The sequence below is a fragment of the Bubalus kerabau genome, chromosome 4 (genome assembly GCF_029407905.1).
Source record: "Bubalus kerabau isolate K-KA32 ecotype Philippines breed swamp buffalo chromosome 4, PCC_UOA_SB_1v2, whole genome shotgun sequence".
Classification (NCBI taxonomy): Eukaryota; Metazoa; Chordata; class Mammalia; order Artiodactyla; family Bovidae; genus Bubalus; species Bubalus kerabau.
The window spans coordinates 21,620,492-21,635,505 of record NC_073627.1 but is presented as its reverse complement, the minus strand read 5'-3'; the positions used below and the strand labels follow the sequence as shown (position 1 = coordinate 21,635,505).

At 53.8% G+C, this 15,014-nt stretch overlaps 1 protein-coding gene across 9 annotated transcripts in view; it reads left to right on the top strand.

Annotated features, from left to right (window-relative positions):
* Window positions 1-14,687, top strand: part of ATP6V0A1 (ATPase H+ transporting V0 subunit a1) — a 56,890-nt gene extending 42,203 nt beyond the window's left edge. For 7 of the 9 annotated variants that reach the window (XM_055575839.1, XM_055575845.1, XM_055575841.1 and 4 more), the window contains 4 exons: window positions 1,753-1,860; window positions 7,012-7,129; window positions 7,424-7,595; window positions 13,052-14,687. In XM_055575839.1, coding sequence (XP_055431814.1) covers window positions 1,753-1,860; window positions 7,012-7,129; window positions 7,424-7,595; window positions 13,052-13,145 — 492 coding nt within the window. In that variant the 3' untranslated portion in view covers window positions 13,146-14,687. The remainder of the gene's footprint in view (window positions 1-1,752; window positions 1,861-7,011; window positions 7,130-7,423; window positions 7,596-13,051) is intronic. The other 2 variants (XM_055575843.1, XM_055575842.1) reach the window with 1 other exon arrangement.
* The last annotated feature ends 327 nt before the right edge of the window (window positions 14,688-15,014 follow it).

The following is a 15,014-nucleotide window of genomic DNA, read 5'->3' as shown; positions in this document are numbered from 1 at the left end:
CAGTACTGACAATGAAGCTTCCCCCACCTCCTCCTCCAGGCTATTGTTAGCAAGTGGGGAATTTTGCCTTTCAATTTTTTTCTGCCAATATCAGCATATATCTGTCATCTATTGATAGAAATACGTATATACGTATGTACGGGTATATATATTTAAAACATATTAGTAGTTGGGTTTTAAATTGTAGCACTCTTCTGCCTCTTGACTTACTGTTTCATCACAGTACCCTTAGAGTTGCCCAGCAGTCCGTAGGACTGTCTGTCGGATGTGCTAAAATTATGTAACCATCCCCTTATAGATGGCTCTGGTGGTTGTTCCCAATTCTTTGCTGTTCCAAATAATACAACATCCTTGTCCTTGTATCCTGATAAAACTTCACAGGCATAGATGTTCCTAGTAGTGGGCTTACTGTCTTAAAGGGTGCATGCATTTTGGGGGGCATGCCTTTTCAATTTTGGTAGACAATCAAAACGATCATACAGTTTGTCCTTGGGGAAATATTTTTTAAGATACAGATTTTCTAGGCTCCACCCTAGACCTATTAAATTGACCATTTCTAGAGGTGATATTCGAGACTGTCTATTTAATGAAATGCAGCTTTCAAGGTGATTCTGATTCAACCAGTTCTCTGGCTAGCACATGAGAACCATTACTAGAAGAAAAGAGAGAATCTGCCCAAACCTGGAGGGTCGGTGGTCATATGCTGTGGTCAGAGATGCACACCAGAGGTGAAACAACGAGTGGGGACTTTGGGGTGGCTGTCCCAAACTGCTTGTGTATTGTCGCTGGTGCTGCTTGGAGGCCATTTTCCAGGAGAGCAGTCTTTGAACTCTTGCCTTGTTTGGCTTCCTGGGTGGCAGCCACGTGAAGTAGGTCTCAGAGTGCTTTCCTTGGTTCCTTTTCACTCTAGTGGCAGGTTAGGTATCTGCCACACTTAACCCCAGTTCTGCCTGGTTTTTGTACCCAAAGAATCCCCTTGCCTCAATAAACCCAAACTTTTCCAGATCAGGCTGACTTAGAAATTCTGGTCCTGGGGACCCTGCTCAACATGCCTGTGGAGTGAGAGGCAGCAGGCACCTAGTCAGCATCTGTCCGCGTGCCTGTGAAAAAGTTGTGTTAGCACTCGGAGTCCTCCCCTGAAGGACAGGAGCCTAACTCAGTATTCTCTAGCTGCAAGCTAATGTACATTAAGCCTTTTTTCCCTGTTCTGTGTGACCTAGAAAGTCCTTTGTTCCTGGGCAAGGACCCAGTACATTTGGGGGAGAATTTGCTGAAACTGTCTGGCTCCTGTTGAAATCTTAGCCGACCAGGTTGCAATCACTATGTCGTCTGACTCCCCTCCCTCTTAGAAAGTGTAATCTTTAGTTCCAGAAAAAGTTAGGTCACTGAAGCCTTTACAGATAGAGCCACGCTTGTTAGGAGAGTCTGTTCCTACTAAGCTTTTCACACAAGCAGGATTCTCAGTTGGCATTGGCCGAGGCGAGGTTGGTCTCTCTTGGTGCAGCAGAAACTGCTTGTTGCCTCTGATCAGACTGAGGTGGTACATGTAGTTCAGGCTGGGCCTGGGCAGAGGTGGTTGGGGTGGGAACAGTGGCTTGATTTTACTTAGCTGTTCCATCAGCGGGTTTTGTTTTTGTTGTTAGAATATATGCTTTTCTGAGGTTTGTATGTACTAACCATCGCCCTTCCCCACATCACAGAATGTCACATTAAAGCCCAGGCAAATTCTACTCTTTCTGTTCATCTGTGTAGGGAACTCTCAACTTTGGTGGGATCAGGGTGGGCAACGGACCGACAGAGGAGGATGCTGAGATTATTCAGCATGACCAGCTCTCCACCCATTCAGAGGACGCAGAGGAGGTAAGATCAGTGGTGTGGGCTTCCTCTCCTCCCATCTCGGGTCAGCCCTAGTCTTGTGTCCCCAAGTGGCCTCACTCCTGTCTGCTCCTTGAAAGATGAAAATACTAATACTGAGCATCTGCCTGCCTTCTGAATCTCTTAGGGCCCCTCAGCTTTTTTCCAGTGGCCCCTGCTCTAAACTCCAGGTGTTGCCTGCTGAGCCCGTAGTAATTTTGTTCTGTTGTCCGGCTTCTTGAGTTCTGCAAGACCTGCAGTAACCCTGTGCGTGAATCAGTTACTGACCACTCTCCTCAGACTGAGGCAGAGCCAGCCCCAGTGCCCCAGCTCTGACAGCAGAAACCCGGCCAATTTTGGTGGCCCCTTCGTCCCTTGCCCCTTCTCAGACTGGTTCCCGTGTGAACTTCAATCAGTGGGTTTTTGAAGTCCTGTTCCACTAATGTGCTCTTATGGCAGACATGTTCCGTGAGCCTTTTAAAGGGGTTACTTGCCTACTTTTTAAAGGGAGGGTGAAGTCTGAACATGCTAGACTTTTCCTTAAACCACCACCTCCAAGCTCAGTTTTTTTTTTAAATCAGTCTCCTTGCCTGACCGTTTGTACGACAAAGCCTCTGAGCTGAACTTTGAATCTCATCTATCCACTATATTCTTCTTAAAGCATAAAGAATAAGAGTAGGAGACCCAGGGGACTGAACTGTGCAGTATGACTGACCGTGTCTACCATATGTATGACTTTTTTTTAATAGAAATGGCAAGGCTTGGGATGCCTTTTCAAAATAAGTACCAGCACTCCAAGCACTGCTGATTTTGGTTTCCATTTGTGCTGAGGAGGCTTGTCTCTAACATGTTAGAACATTTAACATTCGCGGTCCCCCACCCCCACCAAGCAGCAATGACTAGCCTGGTGCTTATGACTTGTGACCTTGTGTGTGGCGTGGCTTCCCACTAAGTGTAAATTTGTGTTTTCAAGCCTACCGAGGATGAAGTGGTAAGAAACCAGCTGGCTTTGGCTTCATGTTTATCTGGGGCTTCTCTTCCCATCCTTGTCATCACTCTGCTGTCCCTGCTGCATCCTGGGGCCCCACCCGTGTACACCTGCATCTCACTGGCCATCTCTAACCAGTCTGTGAATCTGTGTTCTAAAAAAGCTCATCTCCATTAACTGCATCTCATGTCAGTCACCTCTGTCTCTGTTTCATTGACTTTGCTGATCTAATGCCTTGAGAATGGCTTTACAAGGAGCTGCAAGTAATGTCTGCACTGGCATTCTTGAAGTGACTCCCCTTGGGAGTTAAACCCTGTTGGCCTCTGCCTTCCTCTCTGTGATGCTATGTATGGTCGCTCTGCCCTGGGGGTAACCATTTCCTCCTTGCTCCTCTGAGTGCTTATGGGAAAGCTCACCCTTCCTCCCTGAGATGCCGCCCACCTCTTCCTGCTGCCCTCATCGGCTTGATGATGCTTGGAGTGAGAATGCTGGACCTTTGCTGGGGGTCACCTTTACCTCCATGTGACCCAGTTAGAAGACAGACAGCTTTCAAAAGGAGGCTTTGCCTCTAGGATGCATCCCAGAAAAAAACAGTCCATCTGCATGCAAGGAGTTCATATTATCCCAGCCACACAAAGAGAGTAACAGAGTAGAAAGTTGGCTAAATGTTCAGGCCGCAGCCAGACTAGAAGGCCTTCTAGCTCGGCCCTGATTCGCTTAGCAGTGTACACATTTTGAATTGGGTTTTTAATAGGCATTGCTGCACTGTTTGCATCTTCTCCCCAAATTTCTCTCTGAAATACCCAGACCTGTGACCCTTTCCCTTTTCTGGCTTTCCTGGTGCTTTCTAAGTGGGCAGTGGGATGGGAATGGGAAAGGCTTTGCTATTCTATGTGAAAGCAGTGCTCGGTCTTCCTGAAGGCTGGAGAGGCTCCTTGGCTGGTATCTGGGAGCTTCTGTTCCTCCAGACCACTCCTCTGTGCATGGCCGCAGGCTGAGCCGCCTGGAAGGGCCAGGTGGGAGTGCATCCGTGTCAGTGAGGAGCCCAGCCCTCTCCCAGTAAGGCTGCCTCCAGCACCAGTGCCTCCAGCTCAGTTCTTATGTGCGGCCCTGTCCCAGGGGAGTGGACATGCAAACAAGATGGACTGGAATTCAGCCTTCCCAGTCTCTGGCCCCACCCCCGACTCCCTCAGAGATTGTTTCCCATAGCATCATAAGTGGTGAGGACATTCAGATAACTGCCTCAGATATCTAAATACATCACAGGTAGAGGCAGCAGACCCTCTCCCTGGGGGCGCTCTGTCCAGCTGCAAACCAGAGCCCTGCCCCTCAGTTGTCTGGGAAATCTTTGAAGGCTGTGACCATTCAGCAAGGGTCAGTGGAACCTCTCCCTACTGTGTCACCTCACCAGATAACATTCATCCAACGCATTCATTCATTCACCTTCCATGTGCCAAGCACTCTGTTTAGCGCTGCAGGAACTGAGAGAAGAAAAAAAACCAAGTCCTTGCCTTCAAGGAACTCCAAGACTAATTGAGGAGACAGTCTGGGTGACAGATGCTGTGATCAAGGTGTGCCCAGGGTGCTGTGGGAGCACAGGAAGAGGGCACCTGACAGAACTCTGGGGGGGTGGGGAAGAGGACCCCTAGAAAGGGTTCCCCAAGGGCATTATTGCTGAGGTTGGCCTGGTCCAGCCAGAGTCCTCTGTGGAAGGAGGGCCAGAGGGAACGCAGACCCATAGTATGTAGTTACCATAAAGACACATTTTGGGGATAAACAAGTTTTCAGCTTGCTGGAGCGCAGTCAGGAGTTGAGGGACTGGTGAGAAGTAAGACTAGAGGTTGGCAGACAGCAGCCATAGTAGAGTATTAGGCGAGAAGGAGCGTCAGGGGCGGTGAAGCTGCAAGTGACCCAGTGTGTACCAGTGCTGAATACCCTAGGGAAGAAGGGGAGAGGGTATATTGTGTGGGTGGGGGCACAGCCTCAGAGGGGTCAGGAAAGACCAGGGAGGTCTGGAGGGAAGTCAGGCATTGGCAGTGGGAGTTGGGAAGGAAGGGAGCAATAAGAGATGGGGGACGGAAAGGCTGCAGGCCTTGGGCCTTCGTGAAAGCAGGCAGTGGGAGTGAGGGAGAAGTCAGGCTCGACTTCCAGGTTCCGATGCCTGGGGCGCTAGTTATGACCCCCGTTAGACATGGGATGAGGAGCAGAAGTAGGTCTGGAGGGTCAGAGGAGAGCAGTCAGTGAGTTCAGTTTGGGTGGTGTGGAGTTTGAAGCACCTGTGGTGTGGCAGGAGGAGATGTGGACAGCTGGTTGGAAACCCGCAACATGGAAGTAGAGGTGCCCATTGGGAGCTCCTCCCGGGGTGGCCACTGAAGGCCTGAGTGGCAGTGCTACAGGAGAGAAAAACCAAGAGGAAGTGAGCGTGTCAAGGAGAGGAGGAGCGCAAGGCAATGGTGGCAGATGCTGCAGAGGCTCAGTCACAGGATGTCTGTTAGACTTTGTGCCTGGGAGCTAAGGGGAGCAAGCCTGGGAGCTACATGGAGCTAAGAGGGCGCAGCATGAGGAACAGGCATGGTGGGGCGGCCAGGAGGCGGGTAGAGGATTAGGGCGTCTGCGGTGGCTCCCAGTCGGTCGTAGCTGACTCACATGGGGCAGTGACAGACTCCCAACTGCTTGGCTGGTTTCTTACTTAATTCTCAGCCCACTTACTCTCTCCCCCGCCCCACCCCCCAGTATACAGGTATGAAAACTTGCCCAAGGTTACAAAGTAGGAAGTTGGGAGTGAAAGAGAGAAAGCAAGGGTAACGCCTGGAGGAAAGCTTCCTCTTCCATCTCTCTAAGAGCGCCCACAGTCACTGCTTTCACAGAGCTCTTAGTAAAGCCTTGCACTCCATGGAGATGGGGACCATGTCCTTCCTTGGAGCGTGGACTGTGGGGTGACAGCCAGCAGCGGTGGCAAAAAGCTCTTAACAACATTGTCAGGATTGGAGTAACTATGGTTACCCTAGTTTTCAGGGTAACTAGAAGACTTTGCAAGAGCCTATTTCAGAAGAAAAGCCCAGAAATACTCTTGGTATAGATAAGGGTGAGGGAAAATTAGGCGATTGCCAGAGATGGCGTGTTGGAGCTGGCCCCCCTCGCCACTGGCCATGCTCATGAGGCCTGGGCTGTTAGCGCTTCACCAGCCAGCCCAGCCCTCTTCTGCCCTCATGCCGTTTCTCAAGGTAGTTCTTTCTGGTATCTTTTGGGGGTCAAGTCATGTGAATCTGGAAAGAAACTGGTGAAAAACGGACTCTGACCTGCGGGCAAGGCAGGCTTGGAAAGCCGATTTGGGCAGCAGCCCTCTGCTCACTGGGTCCGGTCTGGGCCCTGTCGGGAGGGGCTGCCTGCCTCCTGGCCTTCAGTGGCTGTGGCGCCACCTGGGAGAGTGAGGCCCGGAAGCACACCTAGGGCTGGACCCTGAGCAGGCCTAACAGGAAGCTCCCCACAGCCCCTCCTCTTTATGCTGGAAATAATCTTTGACGTTGAAAGGAAAACCAGAAAAAAGGGAGCGTGAGGAAAACAGACCTAAAAGATAACCTTCATCACCTGCCCGAGTAGGAATTTGTAAAACTTTGCCAAAATGTCCCTGTGTGATCTTTTCAGAAGTCTCTAAAGTAGAAGGGAGTGACCCTGCTGCCCACATGTTGGGAAGATAAGAAGGGGCTGCAGAGGTTTAGTCTCCTCCAGGCACTTTGCAGCCTGGTGGCCTGTCACCTGATGCGCATCCCAGGGAAGAGCCCTTCCTGCCCTCCTGGCTCTTTGAGAGCAGGATGCTCTGCTCTCAGGCTCCACGAGGTGGAAGTCAAGCCGGAACAGAGCTGCCAGACAGCTCTTACCCTAACGTGCACCCCACTCCGGAGCTGACAGCCTAGTGGGGAGAAGAAGCATGTGTGTTAAGAAGAGTCTCATTAAGATGTAGTTCATTACAGTGTAGTATTTTGAGGGGCGGGGGGCCCAGCTGGGGGCCCAGCCAGGCAGGATTTCCGAGCATGGCCTCACCGAAGTGTCCCCACCAGGAATTCAGCACCAGGGGCTCTGGGCCCAGGTAGCCATTCATGCCAGCACTCAGACCCCTGCACGCTCCCCTCCCCGCCTCATTTCTGCTGTCTGGTTTCCTCCCCTGACAGTTTGATTTTGGGGACACCATGGTGCACCAGGCCATCCACACCATCGAGTACTGCCTGGGCTGCATCTCCAACACCGCCTCCTACCTGCGGCTCTGGGCCCTCAGCCTCGCTCATGCACGTGAGTGTATTTCTCTCGGGTCAGAAGCCATGTCTGTCCCTCTTGCTTGGGCACTCCCTCCACTGGGGGCTTAAAGATAGTGGACAGTACCTTAGGGCTCTGGAATTATGGACTCCCGAATCCCAGGAGAGTGACATCCCGCTGGGAGGATCCACGCTTTTGCCAGGTTAGCTGTTGAGGTCGCAGGAAGCCACGGGGCAGGGCATACTGCGGTGGGGAGATGGAGAGCGAGGTGCATGGCCTGCAGCACCCCCAGCCCGACTGAACCGATGTCCTGTCTCTCCCCATCCCCAGAGTTGTCCGAGGTGCTTTGGACCATGGTGATCCACATCGGCCTGAAGGTGAAGAGCCTGGCCGGGGGCTTGGCGCTGTTCTTCATCTTTGCCGCCTTCGCCACCCTGACCGTGGCCATCCTCCTGATCATGGAGGGCCTCTCAGCCTTTCTCCATGCGCTGCGGTTACACTGGTGAGGGGAAGAGTGGGCTGGGGCGGGAATGTGTCCTTAGCTGCACAGAGGGTGGTTTTACACTGGTCCAAAATCTGAAGACGCTAGGAAGTGTCTGCTTGCACATCGTCGTGCCCAAGGACGTGCTTGGTGGTGAGCCCCAGGAAGTGTGCTCTGAACAGCACAGCTCACTCTCCCAGCCTCCAGGGAGGGGGCCCTGGTGTGCTGTCAGTTGCATGCCCGTGTTCAGCCTTCTTCAGTGTCCTGATTATGGCTTCAGAGATCTTCTGGGGTCTTTGTTTGGGGTGTTTTGCACTGGCATTTAACTCTTTCCTGTCTTCAGAGCAATGAAAGCAGCTGTGGAGTAGATTCTAAGGCCAGGGAGGTGCTGGAGCACACTCTGCCCGTGTCTTGTCCCCTTATCCTGTCATGGCGCCAGTGTCTTTAGGTAGGACCCCGGCAGCTCTGTGTGAGTAGGGGGATTCCTGTTCCAGAGCATGTTGCTCGGTACACTAAAGCCATCTCTTCAGAAGGGCAGGTTTTGGATTTGTTTGTTTTCTTTCTTGAATGTTGTCTGTGGCTCTTAATGGCTGTGGATGGAAGTGGCTCAGTCCTGCGGAGTGGAGAGCTGGGGTCTGGTCTGGACTGTGACTCCACGACTTCAGAGTAAGGTTGGCAGATTTAACAAATAAAATTACAGAGCCCTCAGTTAAATTTAGATTTCAGATAAACAATGAGCTTTTTTTTTTTTTTTTTTTTTTAGCATTTCCCAGATGTCCGTGGGACATGTTTATATTGAAAACTGGCTGTACCGTACTTTATCTGGCTACCTGACCTCAAACCCTGCCTCCTTGAATCTCCCTTTACATTGTGATTCTCCCTCTCTTTTGAGGTCCATCGGCTCTGGAAGCTTTAGACCTGAAGTGTGCACACACAGCTGTGCCAGTTTAGGGGCTCACAGGCTCACTGCCCCTCCCTTTGGGCTCCCTAGACGAGATGATCTGTAGTGTTCATGATCTCAGGGTCAGGAGAGAGGGCTGTGACTCTTTCCGTTGCTTCTCAAAACCTGAAGAAAACTGAAATCTGAACCTGCGAAACCTCTTCCCCACTCCCCTTATCTTTGTTTTTTTCTCGCCTGACTTGTTTTCAGCTGAGCCTGCTCAAAGATTCCGCCGTTTGTTCTAAATGACAGAGGGGAAGGTGAGGCGTGGGAGGGGGAGCTGTGGCCAGGACTGACTCTTCCCTCAAAAGCTCCTTTAGGAGAATCGGCGTCAGGACACCGTGCTTTCTGGGCCTGGTCCTCTCCTCCCCCACGTCCCCTCCCCGCCCAGCTGTTGTTTACTGGGAGCCAGGAGTCTGGCCCGGCCGAGTGGCCCGACTGCTGGCGCACTACCCGCTCTCAGCTTATCAGCACACGCTCGCCCCAGCACACTTCCTCACCACCCAGTGCTGCCAGCCTGTGCTGACTCACTTGGTCTTACCCTCTTGGCTTCCTTCCTTTCCTCTTCACTTCTCTGTCTCTTGAGCGCTGGGCTCCAGGGAACAGTGACCAACCTACCTGGACTCAAGCCCGAGTAGGGAGCCCATTACCTACCCCCAGGTCAGCGGGGCGCAGTCAAGGAGCTGGGGCAGACCTGTCAGAGCAGTGAGCCAGGCCCACATGGAGCAGGGAGGGGCTGCCTGGGCCCGATGTCCAGGGTGAACTGTGGCGATTGGAGGTCATGCTTTGCTGCCAGAAGGATACTTCTTCCTCAGACTCACCTGTGGGCTTCGAATGAAAGTCCTTATGAATGAGCCTGAGGAAGTAACGGGTGGCGAGTGAGCAGGCTCCAGAATCGGGTGACTAGAGTTTAAATTCCAGCTCTGCTGGCACTGGCTGGGCGCCCCTGAGGACAGCCCTTGCCTCTCTGAACCTCACTTTCTGTCCTGTGAAAAGAGGATAATGTCCATGTGACAAGGTTGCTGCAGTTAATTAGGAAATAATGCACAGACCAAGTGACTGTCCTGATGCCCTGGCACATCAAACCTGAGGTCAAATGCAGATGGAGCTGCCCTGCGGAGAGGGCTGTGGCCCCTATAAGCGCTCTGCTTCAGTCTGTTAGAAGAGAGACCCAAGGGGAGGCACATGAGACCACTTGAATGCCTCCCAGACATAGTTTGCAAGGAATAGGCTCATCAAACACTGTATCATACTTGCAGGGTGGTGGTGAATTGGTAGTGGAAATTTTGGATGGGAAAGAAAAAAGCAGTGAAAATTCCTTTGTGCAACTTTGAGAATCGCATCCCTGGAGGCCTTTGTTTTCCCCTGCCACTAGGAAGGAGTGAATGAAGCTGGTGCTCGTGCACCCTCTCCTGGCTGAGTGTGGACGTGCCCCGAGGATCTCCAGACTGCAGGCATTCTGAGTTATGACCATCCTGTGAGGGGTGGAAACAGCTGGGCCCGCTGAAAATGGCTGCAGAGACATTGCTGCAGTGTTTTCCTGGCTTCCAGCCTGGGCATCTTCATGCCTGTCACTTTACTCCTAGTGTTCAGCTGGGCTTTCTTGATTCTGCCGCAAGGACTGCCCCATTACACAGGTTCTAGGTCTCTTCAGTGGGAACAAGAAGAAAACCATCTGACTTGATAACAAGGATAAACCTTGAGACTGAGGGTCATGTAGGGACATGAGGAGGTGAAGGACACGTGAAAACAGCAGGTGAATTCATGCACCCACCTGCTCATTCTGTCTCCTCCTGAGTTGCGTCTGTCTGTCTTTTCCCCCACCGACTGTGTGCAGCGTGGCCTTCGTGCCCACCATAATTAATGAAAGGTCTTTTCTTCCTCAGAAAAGGCAAAGGCAGGGGTGCGATTTGTGGTTTGAACTGTGGACACCAGATTGATGTTAATAGAAAACTTGTTGCCCCGTGACCTACCTTCACAGGAACCTCATCCCTTCCTGCCTAGCAGGTTCCACATGCACACTCACAGACGGGGGGCTAAAGGGGCAGATTTGGGGGCCAGTTTGTAAGGAATACAGTGGCACCACAGCCAGACACCGCGGTGGCTGAGGGAGTGGCTGCTCAGGAGAATGGACACCCCTGAAACGTAGCCCCTGGGCTGACCTCACGGCCCCGCACGGGGCATCGGCCGGCGGTGTGCTGCGGGCCCAGCGCTGCTCAGACCAGGACGGGACCGTCTTTCTAAAACCGCCTCTCGTCGGCCACACCCCAGCAGGGAAGGGAAGAGGCCCAGGCTTTCTCCCTTCGTTCACTCAAGAAAACAAGATTTCTGTCACGTAGCAGGGGTGCTCTCTCCAGGGACTCCCCGTCAGTCCTTCTGGGCCACTGGGTGGCCTTTGCCAGGTGTGGGAGCTGGCAGACTGACAGAGCCCTGCCCGACTGCCCAAGGCTCTCCTCGCAGCTGCAGAGTTGGAGATGCATTTTAGTGGCCTGGGGCGTGGTAAGGCCCTGGAGGCGCCCCAAGCAGAGCCCCCCCACCCCTGCCCCCGAGAAGGAAGGACTTAACAGGGCAGCCAGCAAGGTCCCGCCGCGCCCCGGCACAGAGAACTTCATGTCTGTACTTTCTCAGGAAGCACACAGTTCCTGGCTGGGCCCGGGGGGTGCGGGGGAGAGACCAGGAAGGAAACTGCTTTCCAGCTTTGTACTGGGAGGTTGGGGCAAGCATGACCAAGAAGTGGAGCCACACTGGCCTTGAAATACCCACAGTATCCCCTTCGGCACCACCCTAAGTCCTTAAGTGGCAGCTAGTGGGCGAGGGGGACCGCCCATCTGCTCACACAGTAGAATGTGTGTGCCCCCCTCCCAGGCCTGGGTCCCCTGATACACATGAAGCAGGCAGGGTGATGGCAAGAGACCTCTGCCTCTGACCCCTTGGGCCTGTGAACACATCTGCAGCTTCTCTGTTGAGCCAGTTTGGATCAGAACTGTTTGTGTGATGAGTCAGCCAGAGGTCAGATACCTCACAGACCCCAAGGTGACCTGCCCACGGTCTGGCTGTACATGGTTGAATGACATGAAATGCTGTTGCCTGTGCACACACAGCCTACCCAGCATGGAGGATTCAGTCCTCAGAGCCGGGAGAAGCCGAAACCTACCCCCACCCCCATGGCATTCCTCAGAGGAGCTAACTGGAGCTGGACCCTCATCATGGGGGTGTTGGGACTTGGGGCTGAGTCCTGCAACTGACTTCAGTTTGAAGCACCCCCTCCTGGATCCCGTGCTCTCTGAGGGGACATGGCCGAGGCACTGACCGGACTCCTCCAGGGGTCAGGAGGCTCTGGGGACCTTGGCGCAGCCCCTGGAATGTGGGATCGGGGTGAAGGGCTGCCTTTTCTTGTGCTCACACAGAAAATCCTGTTCCCCTCCTCTCCCCAGGGGATGGAGTTGGCGGCTCTGCAGTTGGTGTCCTTAGCCAGTTCCCCAGGGTTGAGGGGCCTCTGGGGACCTCTCAGGACCACAGCAGACAGTCCCCTTCCCACCTCCTTTTCACTCATTTCCTGCTTTGTCTTGGAGAATACCCTGGCGGAAGGCTGAATGAGAGGCAGGAAGGTGGAGAGTGTCTTGGTGCCCACTGCCCACAGCCTGCCTCAGCCCCGCGCGGCCCACTGCTGCAGGGATCCAGGCCACCAGGGTCACACCGCATTGAGTGGAAACTATTCCTCAGGGCAGCTCTCCTTGGCTTTTTTATCCTCTGAATCATGCATTTTTCTGCCCATATTTGGTGGTGATTTGGTCGCTGGGCAGCCATCCAGGGCGAGCTTGCAGCCGGGCCCTGCTTCCAGGCGTGGACGCCTTCCTGCCCCCTCAGAGCTCGAAGGGCCCAGGGAGACCATCAGGGATGGATGCTGAGCTGCCAGGGAAGGGAGCTAAAGCTGTTTTTCCTTTCAGTCCCCAAGAGAAGAATTCTTTCTCAGATGTTTTTGTAGTTGGAGAATATTTTTGCCATTGCTTTGAGAAGACTTCCTCTCCTAACTTCCCCCTTTCCTGGGAATTTCCTCCCCTAAATCGAAAGCCTCCGCTGTTCACTCACAACCCTTGCTTCTCCTTCCTCCCCTGAGAAGAGATAAAAACAAGCGAACAGTGGTCCCTGCCAGGGTTCCTCACACGAGCTCACAGCACTCCACGTGGGACACTTCCGTTGGAGGTCCACACCAGGCCCTGCCAGGAGGGGGTGCTGGGGGACTCTTCCCCATCGCTGTTAGAGGCTCAAGCCAACTGAAGGTTTTCTGCACCCAACTTTCTGCAGAGTTTGGCATACACACATTTTCCGCTGAGCAGGACAGAGCAGGAACAGACCAAATCAACGCATTGGTGCGGTGCACCCTTGCTGAGGGCAGGCCCTGGGCATCACGGGCTGGAAGCAGGCTGAAGTCTGGGCTTCGTGGGTAGCGGGGGGCTTGAGGAACTTGGGTCGGGACATCTTTCTGTAGAGTCCCAAAGTTTTTGTGGAATGACACTCTCTTCTTCCCATTCTCCAGGGTGGAGTTCCAGAACAAGTTCTACAGCGGGACTGGCTTCAAGTTCCTGCCTTTCTCCTTTGAGCACATCCGGGAAGGGAAGTTTGATGACTGAGCCCCCAAGGGGCTGTGTGCCCGGCTGCCCTCTGCTCCCTACCACGGTGGTTAGCTGTGCTCCGCTTGCCTGCTGGTTGTGATCCCTGGGTATCAGGGCACCTGTGTCATCCCCATCCCCTCCCCCCAGCCACCTGTGAGGCATTTAGCTCGATCCAGGTCCCCCAGCTCCCCCTGGTCCCCCGCCACCCGCAGCTTGGTGTGTGGTAGTGTAGTGGTATTCTAGAGAAGCTACGCCCTGACGGTCACTCACACCCACTCACCCTGGGCACCCACCCTGCCCTCCCGGCCTCTGTCTCACTCTTTCTTTGCCCCCTGGTGGTGAACGCATTTGTGCATTTACACGAGAGCCAAGAGGACTTAGAGGGGGGCCCTCCACCATCCACACCCAGACTTTGAGCCCCTGCTCCTGCCATTCTCTTTCCTGGCTGGGGGTGGGGTCCTCTTTAACACTCCCCACTCTTAGATTAGCAGCAAGGGGTCCAGGGAGATGGTGTTTTTGTCCTCCACCCATTTGCTCTGACCTTCAGTGCTTGTTCATCAGGAATTCGGCTCAACCCAGCTGCGCCAGCAAGCGTGGCTTCTCCCTGGCAGCCCAGAGTGTCCGTAGATATCCCACACCACCTTCCTAAGTGCACCCTGAACTCACACCTTCTCCTCCTCCCTCCCAGATTCCCCTTTTAGCACCCAGCATAACCTGCACAGCTGGGAAAACCCAAGACAGAGGTGCTAACTGGCTCCCTTGGTTGGCTGAGTCTCAGGCCGTGCTTGGGCCCTGCCACAAGCACCCCTCTGCACAGAGGTTCCAGACTGATGCCCTTTTCCTGGTGCAGATGGGAGACCTTAAGTGAAAGTGAAGTCGCTCAGTCGTGTCTGACTCTTAGTGACCCCATGGACAACCTTGCCCACCCCCAATTATGAGTCTCAGAATTGTAGTCATCAAGGCGTTTCTGCCTGCTCTGCCCACCAGTGCCCCTCCCTACCTCCCTGACAACCCCACGTCCAGTGAGTGTGTCCTGGGCGGGAAGGTCGATGGCATTTACCATGTGCTGGTTGGAGGCAGCTGGCAGGGCTGCCAATGCATGTGGCTGTAAGAGCAGCATGGCCCTGAGCACTACCTCCCCTACCTCCCCCTCACCTTATCTCAAGTCTCCCCCACAGTAGGAGACGGATCTTGGGGCCTTTTAATCATGTGTTGGCATGGCAGCCCTGGGCACTTTAGCTAAATTGATCCGCAGACCTTCAGTGATCGAGAGGACCCCCTAAATTGGTCAGCCCCACACACATACACTTGTCTAAGGGAGCTGCTTGGAGCTGCTCAGTGACTCCCCAGGCTATCTGCCCCACCCCAGCTTCACCCCGCGCCAGCCAGTGTGACCTGACCCAGCCCGTGTGCAGAGCCCCTCCTGTCTGGCCCCTGTGGTTTACATGATGACCTTTGCTCTGTGGACAGAGGGGTTAGAAGCAGAGTTCTTTATCAGGAATCCTGCCAAGGTCCTTCTGTTCAGACATTCCTGTGCTGAATAAAGTGTGTTTGACTCTATCAGGGAGGCTGCCCGTCTGCGTGCCCACAGCTCCCGTGTCACTCAGCCCTCTTGAGTCCATCTAGTATCTTACCCCTCCACTTCCCTTCGCCAGCATTGCTGCTTTTTCTGGGATCCAAGGCCACAGCTGCGGTGGCCCTGGCCAGGCAGTTTGTGAAATTCTCACCTTATCTCAAGTTTCCCAGGGGCCTTCCCACTCCCCCATCCCACCCTCCCTGAGCCAAGGCAGCTTTGCAGACACCACCCATGTGGGGGAGGGGGCTTGGGTCCCATCACCACCCCCTTTTCTGCACTGCACACCCAAACAGCCCGGGGAGGAGGGGGAG